General features: G+C 34.9%; 1 protein-coding gene across 2 annotated transcripts in view; it reads left to right on the top strand.

The window, feature by feature from the left end:
* Window positions 1–17,890, top strand: part of PCGF5 (polycomb group ring finger 5) — a 28,625-nt gene extending 10,735 nt beyond the window's left edge. Inside the window, exons 2-9 of one of the 2 annotated variants that reach the window (XM_010296489.1) lie at window positions 662–758; window positions 5,349–5,404; window positions 5,527–5,586; window positions 9,457–9,605; window positions 10,967–11,065; window positions 12,636–12,725; window positions 14,643–14,702; window positions 17,020–17,890. In XM_010296489.1, the coding sequence (XP_010294791.1) occupies window positions 662–758; window positions 5,349–5,404; window positions 5,527–5,586; window positions 9,457–9,605; window positions 10,967–11,065; window positions 12,636–12,725; window positions 14,643–14,702; window positions 17,020–17,067 (659 nt within the window). In that variant the 3' untranslated portion in view covers window positions 17,068–17,890. The remainder of the gene's footprint in view (window positions 1–661; window positions 759–5,348; window positions 5,405–5,526; window positions 5,587–9,456; window positions 9,606–10,966; window positions 11,066–12,635; window positions 12,726–14,642; window positions 14,703–17,019) is intronic. The other variant, XM_010296490.1, reaches the window with a different exon arrangement.
* Window positions 17,891–18,537: the final 647 nt, after the last annotated feature.

Genomic DNA, 18,537 nt, shown 5'->3' with positions numbered 1-18,537 from the left:
TGTTCGATTTAATTTCCATTTATTGGATTTTAAATTCACATTGTTGTTTTGGGTTTGTTTATACTTGCCATGGTCATGATCCTGATTTTTCATTCTAAGATTCAAGTATTAACTGTTCACTGTAAGTTCTGTCAATGTTCGTGAAGGTGCTGTGTCAAAAGGGAAACAGCCACTTTGAAGCTGTGTACAATTTCTGTGAACTTTTCTCTTACAGTAAGTATTTACAACAGTATTTCCAGTGGGCAGCAACACCATTGTAAAGAAAATAATGTGCATAAGTCATTTTCAAATCATCTGAAGTAATGATTGGCTCTGCTGGGCTCGAGCTCCCCAGCAAGTACTTTCTGAGAACCTGCGCTTTACATGTGCCACATGGTATGAGTTTTGCATTTTATGATGCTGGGAGAATTCTAAGTAGTAAAAATATTGCATACTTTCAAGCAGCGCTTGTCTAACCCATGCTGCTGAACTCGGTGTCTTGGCAGAGCAGAACTAGCTATGGCTTTGAGGAACAAAAAGTGGATAAGATACGTTATAATTGTTTGCTTTAAAATAATACTCTTATCTTTGATGCATGAAGTAGTTAGCTGGTATCATTAGGTCATGTTCAAGCAACATTATTTAGATCTGAGACTAAGTTGGTTGTTTTTTTGTCCCTCAGTTTGTAAGACTTGTATTGTTCAACACTTTGAAGACAGCAATGACTGTCCCAGGTGTGGCAACCAAGTGCATGAGACCAATCCACTAGAAATGTTAAGGTAAGATGACATTGCACAACATTTGCTGAAATGGAAGGAAAAAAAAATTAAAAATCCTAACATCTTTATCCTGAAAGGAAATGAATTTTTTTGCTTATTTGTATAATACCTATATTAACTGTTCTTGGCCATAGATTCTGTCAAGGTCTCATCTCCCAGTAAATTGTAAATTGTGTTTTTCAGATATAATAAGAGGAGGAAAGATAAGGGAAAGACACAGAAAGACTGGGTATATTGTCCAAATTAAAATAAATATTTTAATACCTCTATTAAACAAATAAAAGAACCAAATGCCTTTTATTCTTTACATTAATTCTAGAGTTTGTTTTTCAAATTATTTAGGGCATTCCAAACTGCGTGCAGATGTTTTTTCTTCTTAGAGCAATGTAGAAGATGAATCATGCAAATAACTGAATGTTTTCCAGGGTGTAGGTCTACCAATCTGAATTGAAATCTGCTGTCAGATTAATGAAAAGGCACTCATGAAAGAATGTTTTGACACTAAAAATACCCTTGCTTGAGAGTTTGCATTTTTTATATCAAAATAAAATATCTTTTTTTAAACAATTATTTTTCTTGAAATTCTGGATTCTCTTTTAGTGTTGTTACGTTGAAACAGAGGTGATAGCCATCCTACAAGCATAGCACAGACAAATCAAGAAATGTCATCATAAGTGGAAGAACTTCATGTTTTCCTAAAATGATGAAGCTACCACCTGCCCTCACTCCCAACGCTCCCTCCATAGCCCCCTCCCCCCGCCCTTAGTTTGTAATACTGTTGTGAATTTAGGAAGAAATATTCTTACAGCAACATTAAAATAAATATTTGCATCTGGAATTTACTAGGGTTGATATTATTTCCTGATGTCATTGTTTGCTACAATTTGTCATATTTTTATTTTTGACTGATACGTGTGTGCATAGCAATTCCCATGCTTCAGTTAGGTACCATGAGGATAGGTGAGAGAGATTACATTCAGTAACTCTAAAGGGTGTTATTCGCTTAAGTCTTTATCGTCTGAATGTTTTTTGGAAGGGTACACCTAAAAGGGTTTATGTAGGTATTTACCATCAGTGTTTTTCCGATCTCCTGTCAGTGTCTGAGGCACTGTGTCAGCCGTAACAGAAGATGCTATACAGAGTGCATGAGGCTACTAATAAACTGAAAACAAAAGCATTTTAGAAATACTTCTTTTATTCTGACAGGACCATTTCACAGGAACTGAAAAATGCATTTTCTGAAACATCTAGTAGATGTTTAGTAACTAATACTGTACTTGAAGCAGGAAATGATAGAAGGGTGAGAAAAGTTGAGACCACAAGCCAGAAACACGGGAAGAGCTATTTGCTCTGCAGTTATTTCCTGAATCTCCTTTTAGAGTCATTTGGTTTATTTGCCAACAAACTGCATATAGCTAGTAGTTTACTGGTTGTATTTTATGAAACAGTTTTAAACGTTTGCTAAACTAATAATCAGAAGAGCACATGAGCAGTGTAATGGAATTCTCTTTTTTGGATGTTTCCTGCATAACTTAATACGTGTCTTGTACTCTGACTGTAGAGACGAGCCCCATCGTTGCTCAAGAATGCAGTAATTTTCTGAGAAATGGTGCTGAACACTCTAGATCGTATTTTTAGCAGATCTTTGAGATAAACTTTAAAAACTACTTTACAAACTCAATTCTGAATAAACTTTATAATTGTGTGAGCTTTTTAGCTTTATCTTTTACTTGGCAGCTCTAAGGGTCTGTTGAAACTATAAGCCTAAGTCTAAAATTCAACACTGAGCTCTAAAATGAAAATCTGGGGAAGAGTGTTAAATTCTAGAATTCCCTTTGCTGATTTAGCAGAATTCGGCACCATCAGTATTCAATAGGGTCTGCGCTGGTTATACCATGAAGGCAGGCTTCTTTTTTTCTTGGTAGAATGCTGCTTTGGATGCAAGTTTTCCTGAGTGATAGTCTTTCTTTGCTTCACTTCAGATACTTAGCAATTATCAGAGAGTAACTTTGATCTTATAACTCATTGAATATTATAGAAGAGGTGAAAAAAGAAACTATATGAAACTGATGTAAATGCTTGGTTCTCCTTTCTATATGTTCTGGTTTGGAGGTTGGAAGATGTGAGGGTAGAAAGAGGTGTGCCTAAAATCATAGGATCATAGACTCATAGAATAGTTTGGGTTGGAAGGGACCTTTAGAGGTCATCTAGTCCAAACCCACTGCAATGACCAGGGATGTCTTCAACTAGATCAGGTTGCTCAGAGCTCCATATTGTGTTAATGTTCTTGTTTCAGCGTTATCAAGAAGTATCATATTAAATGACTGAGACCAACTTTGGAGTTAGGTCAAGTAGTTTCATTTTTGGAATGGGTTTGATGCCAGACACAGAAATTCAAATCTTCGTTAGAGAGCTCACAAGCATGGATAATAGGAACACTGTAAGATACATCTGAAATTGAGAATATTTTTATAATTTCCTATTTTTTTCCCTATAATTTGTTTAGTTTCCCTGTACTTAAAGATCAGTGTTATTTTTCTGCATTTTTTAAAGTATTGATTGGTATTTATGCTTCATAAGGATGAAATAGATCTTTTTGTTTAGTTTTTGAAAGAAAATAAAGTCATTGACTAGAGTATGAAGCCAGTTCTTGTTGCTAACATCATAAATTTGCCAAGTATACTGTTTTTCTTGCTATGTTAGCATTACCAGTGACTTTTGTTTTGGGCCGTTGAAGAATTAGAGAGTGCTAAGTGGGAATTTTCAAAAATAAATGTAGAAAAAGCAGCATGTATTATACAATAGTATAATAGTATCTTACAATGTGAAATTCATTCCATTTCCAAGACGGGTTCCCAAGTTCCCAGTGCTCCGCTGTGGGAACTTCATAGAAAGCAGTACCATCTAGTTGCATTAGGTATTTATAGGAGAGGCTAGAAGAGATAACAAACCATTTGGAAAGGCAGACCTATACTGTCATCTAGTAGAAGCTAAGTGCTCAGCCACCCCATGATTTTGGTTTCCTTCTTATCTGTGAGAAAGTACTCTCTATGCTTCTTTCTTTTAGGGGACATCTGTTTCACTTGCTGAAGATTTTTTTTTTTTTTTTTTGTCCTTATAAGAAGAAGCAATTAAAAATGGATCATGGTTGTAGCTTAAACGTGAATATTCTTATGGTATAACTGTCTCCATAAGCTGACAGATAACACAGGGAACTAGCCTCAGAACAAGATGGTTGGCTAATAGGTCTGATTAAAACTTTCAATTGCAAACACCAATTCAGTAAAAAAGAGAACATGGAATGCTCATATATTTATTATAAGAAGATAATTGTTACCTATTAAGATGGCTTTTAGGCATTCCTCAACATCATTCAGTCAACATCATCCTCAACAAGATCATTCAGTCTTCTTCCTACTTCGCTGCTGCTACTGAACAAAAGATGGAGAACAGTCATATATTTTGTAACAGGCCTGTAATGTGTTATTAATAACATGTATGTATGCAAGTATATGAGATACATGTATACACCAAATATATATATATCATTATAGAGATGAAAAATTAAGGCAATTAAAGATATATCAAAGGCAATTATTGTGTTATAGCTTCTGACTGAATCTCAAGGTACTTAATTTCTCTGGCCATATTACTCTAGTACTTTGTTTTCTTGTGGGTTTTTGTTTAGGCTGTGGATAGTGGGAGTTCCTGTTCACAGGAGATGATGTAGAGGGCAGAGGAGAGAAAGGAAAAGGAAACGGAATGAGAGATGGAGGAAACCAAAGGATAAGTGAGACAGGGAGAGGAAGTGGAACTAGAAAGCGGATGGTAAATTAAAAGGATAGGGGAGTAGGTAAAATCCAGAGAAAAGGGAAGAAAAATATTTTAGCTTCAACAAAGGCAAATGTGCCGTGTCCTCTGGAAGGGACTGTAATAGCTATGTTTGGCACTAATGTTAGGATATCAGAGGACATGTCTGTGCTGCATACCGTCACGTGGTAGACAAACTCATGGCAGATTTAAGTAGTTTAAATGAATTATGTTGGGTACTGAGAACTGTCTAGCCAGAGCAGCATGGGTGCTCTGTGGTTTTCTTCATCCTGCCAAGACTGGTTTGTCTGTGTTGTAATGGGTAGGGAATAGTCTGTTCAGTTTTTCATAACAGCCTTATTACCAAAGCACTTGAACACTTAGTATGATAATGGATTCATGCTTACTACTGGACCTTAAAATTGGATACTGCTTTTCCAGTTTGTTCCTTTTAGTAACACAACTGTTTGCATGTAACACAAATGAAAACAATGAAAATGTTAGAGCATAATTTTTTTTCTCTTTTGCTTCTTTTTTGTCTCTATACATTGAAAAATAAGTTCCTTGTTTTTTTCTGAAAGAAATCCATTCGAGAGGTGGTTGAAAAGTTTTAATGCATATTGTCTCTCAAGCTAAAATCAATTGGGTTTTGGAGGATGCATTGTTTACCACAAATACGGAATTTATTGTACTATTCAAAAGTTTTTGTTATTTAAAGGCTAAAAATATTTAAAATCCTAGTTAGTACTTAATGTTAAATATTTTTTTTCCCTCTGAAAGGCTGGATAACACCTTAGAGGAAATTATATTTAAGCTGGTGCCTGGACTTCGAGAACGTAAGTTTCTCATTTGGTTTTGGGTACCTGTTGGTGTGGATAGAGGCAATATGACTATTTCTAATTATATACACGTAATATTGATTTAAAAATTCACATTACTGTTCTTTGATGTTAACTAGAGGAACTGCAGCGAGAGATCGAATTTTGGAAGAAAAACAAACCTCAAGAAAATGGACAAGGTGATGATTTTTTTTTTTCCCTCTCTCATCTGTATGTTAAATAACTGCTCATTAAGCCCTATGTCTTCAGACACTTATGCATGTCCATATGCATATCCATTGTTTTTACTGAATTCAAAGATACCGCAGAAACTCATAAATGTAGTCTGGGCCTTCGTGTACTGCTGCTTATCTGTCAACCAGTTGTTTTACAAACACTGGCTGTTTTACCGTTATTTTTATTTGCATTTCCCTAACTTGCCACTGTCAACACTCATGTGATTTTCCACTTGAATTCTTAATTTTATTATACAGCAGAACTACTTCAGCTTTTTACAGATTATTTTCTGTTGCTGAATTTGACCAGCTGTTAAGTAGGAGGTTGTCAAGAATTAGTTATGACAAGTAGTAAAACAGTTTTCCACACATGCTAAAACAATTGTTTTATATAGATTCCAAAGTGCTTTTTCTTTTTTCTCTTTTTTTTTTTAGTTGACCCATGAACTTTCAGAGCTCAGTATTGAGGTGCTAAGTGAGGACTACATACAACTGTTTTTATGCCCCTTTAATTTGACATCCAGATTTTGATACCATAGCCTATTTGATTTGGGCATTCTTAAGAATTTTTGAAAGGCTCTGCTAAGCTAAAGAAATAGCCATTTTTAGTAAAGGATGACTGTCAAGTAAACATTTTGCAATACTCCTCTGCACTCAATTGTTTATAATATCTTCTTTTCAACTTCATAACATTTCATTTTCTTTCTCAGTAGTTTTGTTGATTTACATTTGGCATCCATTATAAGGGATGAGGTTCTTTTCTCTTTATATAATTAAATGAATAACTGCAGGACAGTTTAGATGAAATTGTGTTAGTTTACTACAACATACTGTGTAGTGTATACCTATTCAGTTTTAAAAATACATATAAAATATTTTTATTAAATTCAGACATTTGTTGACTGTTTCGAAGATTATTTTCTGCTATATACATAGGAAAAAATACCATATAATTTGCAAATTTGTAGAATTTGACTGACTTGTAACCAATTTAATTTCTGGTTCTTACCTTCCTCCCGTAATTTAATGGTAAACCTAATGGAGATCAGTTACTAAGTGTAATGGGTGATTGGATTGTTTTGTGAATCAGAGGAAGGCTCTTAACCCTCAAAATACACTTTTAAGTAGCTACAGATGTATCCAGCTCTGTTAGTGGCTGTATTCTTGGCCTGTAGAAATTTGGCTCTACAAACCATTTGAAAGTCGTGATAACTCATTGAGACAGATTATGAGCATTTAAACTATTTTCTGCCATAAACAAGCATTTAGAATCTTGCCTGAGAATAAATTATTTGGTGAGGATAGTTTCAGTAAGAAGGGACTGTTTCAGTTGGCAATACCATGCCTGGCAATCACAGTCAGTCTAGTTTAAAAGAGCCTGTCAGTTATGTCCTGCACCACAGGTCACAACAGAGTTCCCAACCTTAGCATCTAAGATCTGTAAAAAAAAATCTCAGGTCTTACAATTTTCACATATCGGAGTTAAAAACCAAACAAAAAAGCATATCTCCAGTATTGGTGACTCCGCTAGGAGAGCGGTTACGGGAGAGAATTGATGGATGATGATAGGAAACGTACTGTGGTACAGAGAAAACAATCTTGGGCAATTGGTCCTCTCCAGCCTGAACTGGAGAAGGAAGAGGGCAAACAGCTCTACATTGACTCACTCCCAGGTGATCAGTTTTATGTTGAATGCCTGAGAAAAGTGCAGAAAGTAGACAATTTCCAAGGTTTGCAAGAAAGATGGGAGGAAAAAAATGAGACACCAATTTATGCCTTAAAGAAAGAGGGGTGGAGCTGGGTGGGGTGTTGGTTTGTTTTTCCTGTTTTCTGTTGTTGTCTTAATGCTTTTGACTTGGAGAACACCAAGTCCCTTTTGGTGACATTAAATTTTTTTTATTTTTTAACTTGTATCATATTGAACTTTAATAATATGCCTCTAATGGGCCATCACATTGATTTCTGGAGGCTGCCTGTACAAATATCATTCATTCTAATATCTACAAGGATTTTTTAGTAAATATTCTGTTGACATTTACATGGAGGAGCATTTGAATTTCTATCAGGATTTCTTGAAAGATACGACCTTTGTTGCGTGTGTACCTGTCTCTGGAATGATTTTATGATTGGAAATTTGCTAATTTCCCTCGTTCTGTAGTTGATTTGCCTTTCAAGACTTTTCAAACTGCATAACTAAATCTTCCTCCATTACACAGCAGTGATAACTGTTGAAAGTTGTGAATGCATTTGCATTGCTGAAGAATCTGTGAATCCTAGGCAGACTCCTCAGACAAATGCCTGTGACAGGTAGACTGCGCCTGCTTGATTAAGAGAGTTTGCTTCCTGGCGTTTCACAAAAAGAAAGAAAATAATCTGTAGTTTGATGCTGTAAGTTCTGTTCATAGCAAGATGATAGGAACAAAATGCATGTATGATACACATTCAACTAAATGTGTCAATAGCTAGTGTAGACTTGTGGACAAGTCTTCTATAATTATAAATTACTTCAAAATTGTAAGAAAGAAAAGTAGTGAATGTAGTAGTGAATGTAATGAAACTCATCTTGAATATGAAAAATGAATGAAATTACTGGGTCTAGAGACTCAGGCATAGCTTGATATTTGTTAAAGTTTTCATTCTATCTTCTCGTCTTAACTAAAGTGTAGAAATGTCTTCAAAAGTTTGTGGTAAGTGTAGGAAAACAGCAGCATTTGACCTGAAAGTTTTTCAGGAAATGCAAAAGTAGCTTATTCAAATTACTTGTGATAATGTTTTATTCCAACAGAGAGCAGCCTTTGTTTTAAATCAAAATAAATAAGTTGGGGATACAGGAAAAAAGCAGATGTATATATAGGGTTATTGTATAATGTATTCCAAATCTGTAAAAATTACTCCATTTTATGGTTCATTGTATGGTTATTATTTACACACATTGCAGCCTTATCTAGGTGTCCTTGCTAGTCTTAGCATTTGAGTCTTCAACTCTGCTAAACCTTTGAAAACTGTGGGAGATGGTACTTTTTCCAGAGTTAGATTTTTAAACCAGGAATCAACAGAACATGTAACAGCATCAGTGAAAAGAGATAGCATGGTATATGTGATTACATAGGATATATGTGCTCTGCCAAAAAATATGAGGACCATTCCTCTTTTTTTATATTTTTTGTTTTTCAAGGGAAATAAATAAGTGTATGGCTATTTAGCAATAAAATCCTTCTGGAGAGAGAAATGTGGAGTTTTTACAATGACATTACTTAGACCAGGTCAAAAGTGGATGAAAGTTAAGTTTCATCTTCCCTTGATTTACTTCATGATAACGTTTCAGGAACTTGTCTCCGTTTGGTTGTTGCAGCAGTCAGTCAATATGAATTGATTGCCCATGTTACTTTGATATACAAGTGTTGGGATTAGTTTATTTAAATAGATAAATAAACATGGTTTATTTAAAAGCAGTATTTTTGGCAGTGAACTGCCACACCATAGAGTAGGTGTACGTGGTTGAGTGATCTTGAGCATGTGCAGTTGCAAGGGTTTAATCATGGGACACAAACGGAACTAGACAGCCATAACCATTAGTAGTCCATCAGCCTAATTATTTTCTGTCACATAAAAATCTATTGTTTGCATATTACATTAAAATTTTAATAGTAAAACTTTGTTTTCGGAGATTTGTAAATTGATCAGTTTAAGAATGTACTGAATTAAAATTATATAAAGTTAATTTGAAGAAAAAATGTGCTTTTGAAAATGAAGTATTACTTTAAATATGTGTTTGTTGCTACTGTGACTTCTGATTGTCTTGCACTTAAATAGTATGATCTTCATATTTTACAGATGAAAGCCCAAAAGCTGATAAACCCAAAGTAGATGAGGAGTGTGATGAAAATGAAGAAGATAAAGACTATCACAGGAGTGACCCGCAGATTGCTATCTGCCTCGACTGTTTACGCAACAATGGGCAGTCAGGAGATAATGTAGTCAAAGTGAGTAGAAAAGATAATCTATTCTGTTGTTATTGTTGGCACAATAGCTTCTTACAGGAACAAAATCATTTTATAACCATTAACAATAAATTTTAATGTGGTGACCTGTCTCCACTTCCACACTTATTTAGTCCTTTTGTTTGACAAATTTCAATGCATCTTGGAATTTTGTAAAAAATACAATTCCATATAGAAATCTATCTGTGACAGTGTTTTTTGTTTGGTTTTTTTTTTTTTAATGGATTATAATTTTGTAGTCTACAGCCTTGATGGTATATAACGGCATTACACAACGGATTACAGCATACCACAGAGGTACTTAAAAAGCTAGCTGTAGGTGAGCTGCCTTACGCTTTCAGCGTTGCTATCTTAACCATGCCAGCGTGAAGCTGCTTTTCAGATATGCTGTGCACTGAATGACTGGAATCCAGATTTTCTGAGCTGTAAACCTGATTCTGACACTGACGTGTTGTCTGTGGCCTTGGGCAGGTCACTTCCATCTGTAAAACATGTAAAGCAATACCTGCTAACTGCTGTTTTAAGAATTAGGGATATTTGTTTTCTATTACTAAAGGAAAGATTACCTAATGGTGTTGAGTCTAGAAGACAGTGTTTGGAAATCCTCTTAGATTTTAGTAATGTTTTATTAAATTACAAAGGCAAGAATTTAAAAAATATTAAAAATGTGTCTAATAAAACACTACTTATACTTTCTGTGTCCTATGTTGCATGTATAATTTTGGAAGTTCTTACACGGTGAGAAAGTTTTGATTCAGCAATCAGTTATCACTGACTGCTTACGCTATATACAGTAAGAAATCTGTATCTCCATCACTGTGTAAGAGTCTCAGATTTCCAGCTTTCCTGTTGAATCAAAACTACTAGGTTCTGGATCACAGGATCGGTGATAATAGATCACGTCTCAGGTTTGTAGCTTCCCTGTAGTTTACAAGATTATCTAAGGGTGTTTTGACTTCCTTTTTCTCTCAAGGACTGAAGAAATTCTGAGAAATGTAACATCTGTTTGACCCCCAGTGTTAATAACACAGCCACTTAGATTATTTAAGTTCTTCTGGGGGTTTTGGTGGGTGGTTGTTTTTAGCTTTTTTCTTTCCTCCCTTATGTATCTTTTGGAAATTTCTTTAGAACCGGAGATGGGTCAAATGAACTTGTTTGTCATCTTGTAAATGTTGGAAAAAAGTGAAGAAAAATGAACTTATGGTGCCATTATGAATTAGAAGTGAGGGTAGTAAAATTGGTTACTGGTTGAAAAATCAATTACAGCTGTTCTTGAACTAAAGATTGCTTACATGTTCCAAAATTTCTAATATGTTTTTTCTGTTTTATTGCTGTTTCTTCAGGGTTTAATGAAGAAGTTTATCCGCTGTTCTACTCGAGTGACCGTGGGAACTATCAAAAAGTTTCTCAGCTTAAAATTAAAACTTCCAAGTTCTTATGAGGTACATTTGAAAGAATGATGCTTGTACTTTTATTTCCCTCCCAAATATTAGGTTTTTATGAAATTTAATGATATTTGAACCTGAGGAATATTTTTTTAGACCAATCAGGAAGCACTGTGCAAAATTCCAAGTTATATTCTCTGTTCTTAAATGAGAGGTGATCATTTTATCATAGTGACTAAAGTTGCTAATCAAGGAACTCATATAATTCTAGTAACTTCAGTTGGTTGCTTATCTGTGAAGAAACAGATACATTAGGTTTTGATATTTTTATGTAAAAAATAAATGCTTTCCCTTTCCATGTGGCTAATAAAAAAGTCACTTAATACAGTTTTGGGCTACTAGCTACTGGGGAAAAGGAGAGTTCAACTAGCATACACCCAATTACTCTTGCAGCTTCATTTTCTTTAGATGTAAGAAACTATCCAGTAATTATCAAGAAATGAGGAGCCATACCATTTGAATCTTTCAAAATGCAGATACTTTTTTTGCATTAGGTGCAAAATTAGGTGGAATTTGATGGAGAGGGTCTTTGCTGCATGAGTGATTTGATCTTGGCCAAGATTGTTCACTGGGGGCCATTTCCTAACATGGTACAAGTTGTGATGCAGGGTGGAGCTGGGAAGTGTGAGACTCCTGCCTCTGCTTCCCCTCTGCCCAGGATACAGGAATTTTGACCTCAGCACAGACTATTTCTTCAGCCAGTTCTCTTACAGGAGTCAATGACTGCACGAACTGCAGGCTGCCTTTCGCACAAAGGGCAGCCTCCCAGCTTTGGTCAGAGGTAGGGCTGAGTTAGGTTAGGTGCACAGGTTATTGCAAGCGTTTGCCACAGTATCATGACATGCTGACCAGTCATTTTGATGTCATTTGGTTTTGCTACTTATGTTGATTTAATCTGTCTTTGGCACCTTAATGGCTTGTGTTACATAGTATCTGCTTACTTTAAAATTTTGACATTTTTTCCCCTCTAAAATCCAGAAAACATTATGGCTACAGTAATGAAAGAGTTGTCATACATTTTCAGTGGGGGATAGAAGTAAAATGCTATAATACAGTTTAAACCAGTTATTTTTCACAGTAAGATCATTACTTTTTCTTTTGCCTTCAGTTATTGAAGAATCATGTTTGTATACTCAGAAGCGCATTTTTCTTCTAATTTATAGTTATTTTCAAACTTTTTTTTAAATGAAAATTACAGTACTTCTGTTTTGTATCTTAATGTTTGAAAAAGCGGTGACATAGCAGAAGGCCTTCAAAATATAGCATGAGGCTCTCTCTTCAAACAGATTCTGTGCAGTATTGATAAATATAGGGAGTGTTTGTCTACTAGTTTAGCAGGAGTTCTTCTGTTCACACCTTAATTGAAAACACAAAAGTGAAAAAATAAAGCAGAATACTAGCATATTGTCAGCAGGTTTTATTTATCCAGGTTTGATTACATGTCTGATGGAATTATTGTATAATGATAGGACTTGAGGGATTAACTCTGAGATTCACTTAGGAGTTCATTTAGACATTAAAATTTTTGCTTCCCCTTGTCTGACTGTTTGTTCTGTTGTATTTTAAGCTGGATGTACTATGCAATGGAGAAATCATGGGGAAGGATCATACCATGGAATTCATCTATATGACAAGATGGAGACTAAGAGGCGAAAACGTAAATACTGTTAGATTATTAATAAATGATGTTTTGGTATATTTATTATACAGAGTATACATGCTTTCACAGCTTGGTCCAAAATATATTTTGTGACCCTTCAAAAAACCCTTATTTAAAAATGCATTTTGCATGTTTTCTGGATTTCTTATGTTAAACCCTATGAATGAAACCCTGCGGCACATATATTGTGTAGATTCTGCAACTTAAAAATAGCGGGTATACAACGTTTACATGCAAGTTCTGCTCTAAGTCAAGTATCTGAAAACCCAAAGACTTGTTCTGTTTCCGCAAATTTGCTTTTAGTGACGTTTTGAGTTAGGATAGTTGGGGAATCTGCATCCAGCAGTTCTTTATTAAGAATCTGTTTTATTCAGTCAGTAAACTGAAAGTGACACTGAAAAATTATTGGCAAAATCTAATTGTTTTATTAATGTTTCTGTTAATACTACACCCATATACTCATGTATAACATGAACATCCAGATAAAACAGCTAAATGGGTTTTCCTTGCTGCATGTGTATATTTTAGAACTGCAATATCTAACTTATTAAAAGACACTTCTTTCAGGTCTGATATTCAGTCTGATTTAGTAGCCCTTATAAAGCCTCGTATATTTAAAATTTTTTGTTAGAAGTCATATCCCCTTTTCTTTTATACATTTGTTTGTGTGTGGCTGTTGATTTTTCTTCACTATTTATTGCTTTGTAGTAGATGCAGATTTGTTGTCTATCACTACGAGTGGAGGCTATATTGGAGTGCAGCTAAGGTTAAGCACTTAACATATGTTAATGTACCGATCTGTAGAAAATTCCTAGCTTTCTGTACCTTTTTTTTTGTTTGTTTCCTAGTACTCAGAATAAAAAGCACTGGGGCACAGACAGAGGATTAAGCACACTGTAGGGTTAACAATTCACAAGTTTCTTACCTTAATTTGAAAGAGGGGAGGGGGGAGGGATAGATTTTGATAGAAATCAGGGGAATTAATGTATATGGGCAAGCATTCATTAAATTTGAAAGTAATATTGCACGGAAATTTGATGATTGCTGACACCCCAATATTGCACCAAAAAGGGAGTTTTAAGTAGTATTTTTTCCAATACTGCCGTGAAACCAGTGGGTATTTGGTTGCCATCTTACATGTTTGTTAGCATTGGCTGTACTGTTAGGAAGTAAGTGTTGAGGCAAAAACTTTAGTGATAATGGAATTCTTTCATGGCATTTAATCCTGCCGCCCCTGCCTGCAAAGAGACTTTGGGGAGTTGCATTGGTTTGGAAACAACAGTTAACTAGCATCTTGACAAAAAGGACATTATTTGTACTGGTTAAATTTTTTTAAAAATCTCAGAACTATAGTTTTTGACACTAAGTGAATATAAGAGGTGACAACCCTTGATTAAATTTGTAAGTTGTGTTTACATACACATAGTATAGTCAAGTATGTGTTAATCTTTTCCTTTATGTAGTTTTAAATCACTCCCCTGAAGTCAAAGATGACAAACTAAAACCTGTAAACATTACATTGTACTGGTAATAAATCCAGTAACATCTGGGCTTCTATGATTTTGTTTTCTGTAACTGTGTTGGGTCTTGTTAGAAAACAGAAGTTGCAATGGTAATTAATTAACAATCTCTTCTTTTGGATGAAGATCAAGTAAATCCATTATGTCTGTCTTTGGTACTATTCATCATGAATTTTTTTACTGGCACACCCGTGGACCTTACAAGAGGTAGAGTAGTAAAAGGAAAATATCCATTTATTCACTAGAGAAATCTTCCCCATTTTAAATAAGTAAATTAATTTTAAGCTTTACATTTGAACATTTAAAAAAAAAACAACACCCAACATTAAATGGTAAATGTATATGTCCAGCTGTGGATGCCTCTTATCTGATCAGAAAATCATCTCCTTCGCAGTTTCGGTGTCAGAACTGCTCATCTTCGCAAGTCTGCTCACAGGATGGCACTTTCTATCAGGTAAGAGGCACTCACGACTGTACATACTACAGTCATTAAGGTCCTGTCAGCACTTCAACTGTAATCCAAGTTGTGGAGTTTTTCTCATTCCTCACTACAAAGTGCTGAAACTCTATGAACAAGGCCTGGGCATTTTTGTTCATTCAGAGAAAGCTTTATTGAATGAATAAATAGAATCCATTCAAAAGATTTAGGGGTTTCTTTTACTTTACATTAGGCCATTTATCTTTTTGTTAGAGAGAGATCGTTCTGCAGGACGATATCTGCATCGGTCTGGAAGGATTACCTACCTCTTCCTAGCTCATCCTTCTAACTAGTAGCATTGGGCAGTCCCTGACAAGGGATCAAAACGGCAGAATGTGAATCAAAAGAGACTACATTGGTTTCATCTCTTTATGGCAACTGATATGTCCTTTTTAGAGGAGTGAAGAAATGTTAGCTTTTTCTCATACTGTATTCCTTGCACATCTTTTAAAATTAGAAATGGAATAATGCCTTATCTCTAGAATATAACAGACCAAAACCTCCAGAACCTGCAAACTGAAGTTGATTTCTAAATTTCATTGATCAAACTGGTTCATACCTATACAAAACAATATTTCTGTTTCCTCATTCGGAATTTGGATTTGAACTAAATTCTAGAAGTTACTTTGGAAGTTTGAAATAATATTTTTGCTTGAGCAAGAAATTAGTTAATGATAGATGGCCGCTCCTCACTATGGATGGGAGTGACGTACTGCAGTCATGCCTACTTCAATAATTAGAATTGTTCCAGCATAGTGCATTTTATCTGCACAATTGGTTTGTACTTTTGTTTGCAAAAACACTGAGCCTCACTGGTTTACGTGGCAGTGTCAGTGAGGTGACTGCTCTGTCTCTGCCTGCGTGCACTTCCAGTTAGAGATGAGTACTTTTAGATACAATTTCTATAATCAAAATGAAAAACATGTGAAATAGCATTTAAATAATGATAGTCATATCCTATGCAAAAAAATCAGAGACCAAGTAATTTATGATACTACAAATATATGTTTGTTCGTTGCACATGCAGACTACATATGGTGCTCCCTGTCTTCTCTCCTAAATGCTTCTGCTACAGTTGAATAGCTCTCGGGTTATGTTTTGATTTCTTTGCACTACAGTTTGTAAAACCCCAGCAAGTATGATCACATTTAGTTCTGGTGATCATTTCACTACCATGGCATGGAAAGTTTATTAACCTGTATAGGCCTCTGCAGTTATATCTTTCTGTTTTGGTCACTGAAGTTCATCTGTATTGTGTCTGAAGGATGCGGTAAAATATTTCTGCTTTTAATGATAGCTTCTGTAATAATTCCTTATAATTCCAAATTTGCAATTAAAAAAAGACTTAAATTAGGTATGTTCCCCTGCCCTGTGGCAAAGAGGTAGTTAAGCCCATACTGTTGCTGAGGCAATAAGACTGGTTTTTATGCTATAGAAAATGCCCAGTATCCTAATAAAGTTGAGGAAAACATCAGATTTAAATGAAATGCTGACAGACTGAAAAATTAAGACATTTAGTGAAACAGAACTTTTAGCAACAAGTGTCCAGATGCACCTTCTGGCAACACATCTACCCTTGCCTCTCACTCCACAACAGTTTTGTCCAATTCAGGGATCCAAGCAGTTATTCGCCTTCTTTTTTTTTTTCCAGTAAGAACTAATAAAAATGTATTTCTAGATCTGAAGTTGAGGAGTTTGGATTTGGGGGAGAAGTTAGCCCTCATCTCTCAGCTATTCAGCTGACAGCAATTTGACCTGATCTTTTTTTCATTTTTTTCCTTTTTAATACCGGAGTAGCTTGGCTCCAATTAACTAGTGCTGACTACTGGTATAGCTATGGAACCTCTGTATATATGAAAATCAAAGAAAGTACATCACCTATAAATGGACTTTGTTTTAGAAAGTATAAAATTTCCAGATAGCTTTTCCTCAGACACAGCAACACAGAAATGAGGAGTTGTTTGAGCACTCGAAGTATATATGTTGTAAAACATATAAAACATGAAATATATAAAAGCAGATACAGGAATTTTATATTAATGACAAATAACTACTACTAACTGACTTGAAGATTAAATGTAGATTTCAAGTACAGGTATGGATTTAACTGTTGAAATGTATAGAGTTATTTCATATAAATAAAACTGATTGCCATATATGTGTGTCTTAGGGATAAGCTCTGGCTATTGTTAAACCAATCTTTAATTGCATTTTCTTTGTCTTGTTTATGAATTATGTCTTCATGTTTTCTTGTCTGTTTTTGTTGTTGTTTTTCTCTTGCTTTTGTTTTTAGTCTTATCCTATGGTACTTCAGTATCGACCTAGAATTGACTTCGGTTAGACCAAAGGGCCAGATCCCACTGAGATGAATCCTGCACTATTTGTTTACCCATCGACAGATTGCACAATGAATGGATGTGCCTGGATTAGGGGGACACAACCAGATTTTCAGCATGCAAATAAGGACATTGTCTTTCTTAAAACTGTCAGTTGCATCTCTGCTGTTTCTATTAGAGCAAGCCAAGTGCCATTCTGCTACTGAAATGTGCATAAGATAGTTGTGTATCTTACGAGTGTGCTGCAAATCATAGCCAAAATCATGAAGTGTACAGTCAAGATTCAAAAACTACGGAATATTTTTGCTTGCGTGTTAGAAAATTTTTCTGGTCCTAATATTGATTACACTAGCAAAATGGCAGAGTGCTCATTCCATGTGGTGTTGCAGTTTCACACACTTACTATTTTACTGAATATTGTTGTTTAAATCATAGAGTACTGTACAAATAACTAAGGATTATACCTTGAAAATATTTTGTATAGAAGATATATTTAGAAAAGTGGTGATTGGGCCACTACCTTTTTCTTGATAAGCTTCTCATGGGTCCAGGTATAGCTCACTCATGAGTGTGCAACAGTCCTTTTGCAGTGAATGAAGATTAATTATCTTTAACAAGAGATGTAGAACATGGTAATTCAGAACAGTAATTTTAAATCTTCTAAGTAGATTCTGCTAATATTGCTTAAAAGCATTGCAGCCTTTGATTGCACTTTTCTATGGTTTCCCTAAAGATTGGAATTTGGGATACTAGCTATTTTTGGAAAATGGCTTCTGGTCAGATTACATTTCTTCTGATAAAACCTCCATAAAAAGGAAGTTAAAAATAATGTTAGTGACTATGGAACAAATAAATTTCGCTGTAAGATTCCAGCCAAGGCAAATTTTTACAGAATTATTGCCTTTCATACTAAGCATTTCCTTTTAAGATTGGTTGGAGGTATATAATATGCTAAAAAAAATAATAGATAGCTTTAATTACATTATATATCTCTTGTGACTGTCTGGAGTTTATCATTCATTACAGAAATTTTCATTCATATGTCCGAAAATTAGAGGTAATGCAATACTGAAGATAAGCAGTCTGACCAAAATAATTGTTCAGGTCGTCTTTTTCCTAAGACCTGGTTGTGCAGGATAAAAAGTGATTGTTGCCTTAGGTATTGCAAGTGTAATGGTTCTAGTATAGAATGCTTATTGAGGTTTCTGGTAATGTTGCAGGGAGCATAGTAATGCATATGTTTTCTGTAGTCTTCCATTGTCTTTGCTCTGCTTAAGTCAGTTGAGTTTTTCACTTCAAATTCTGTGGAGATACTTAGAGTTCAGTACCTTTATGTAATTTCTACTTTAATACACGCCTGCTAGTATTGTAGATAACTACTTACTTTCTTACGCCTTTTGCATACAGCAAAAAGGAACCAAATCAACTTTTCAGAAGATACTACAGAGTGGACTAATCATACTTAGATAAGACAA

Source organism: Phaethon lepturus, unplaced genomic scaffold, assembly GCF_000687285.1.
Source record: "Phaethon lepturus isolate BGI_N335 unplaced genomic scaffold, ASM68728v1 scaffold42491, whole genome shotgun sequence".
NCBI lineage: Eukaryota > Metazoa > Chordata > Aves > Phaethontiformes > Phaethontidae > Phaethon > Phaethon lepturus.
This window is presented reverse-complemented; position numbering and strand designations above follow the sequence as displayed.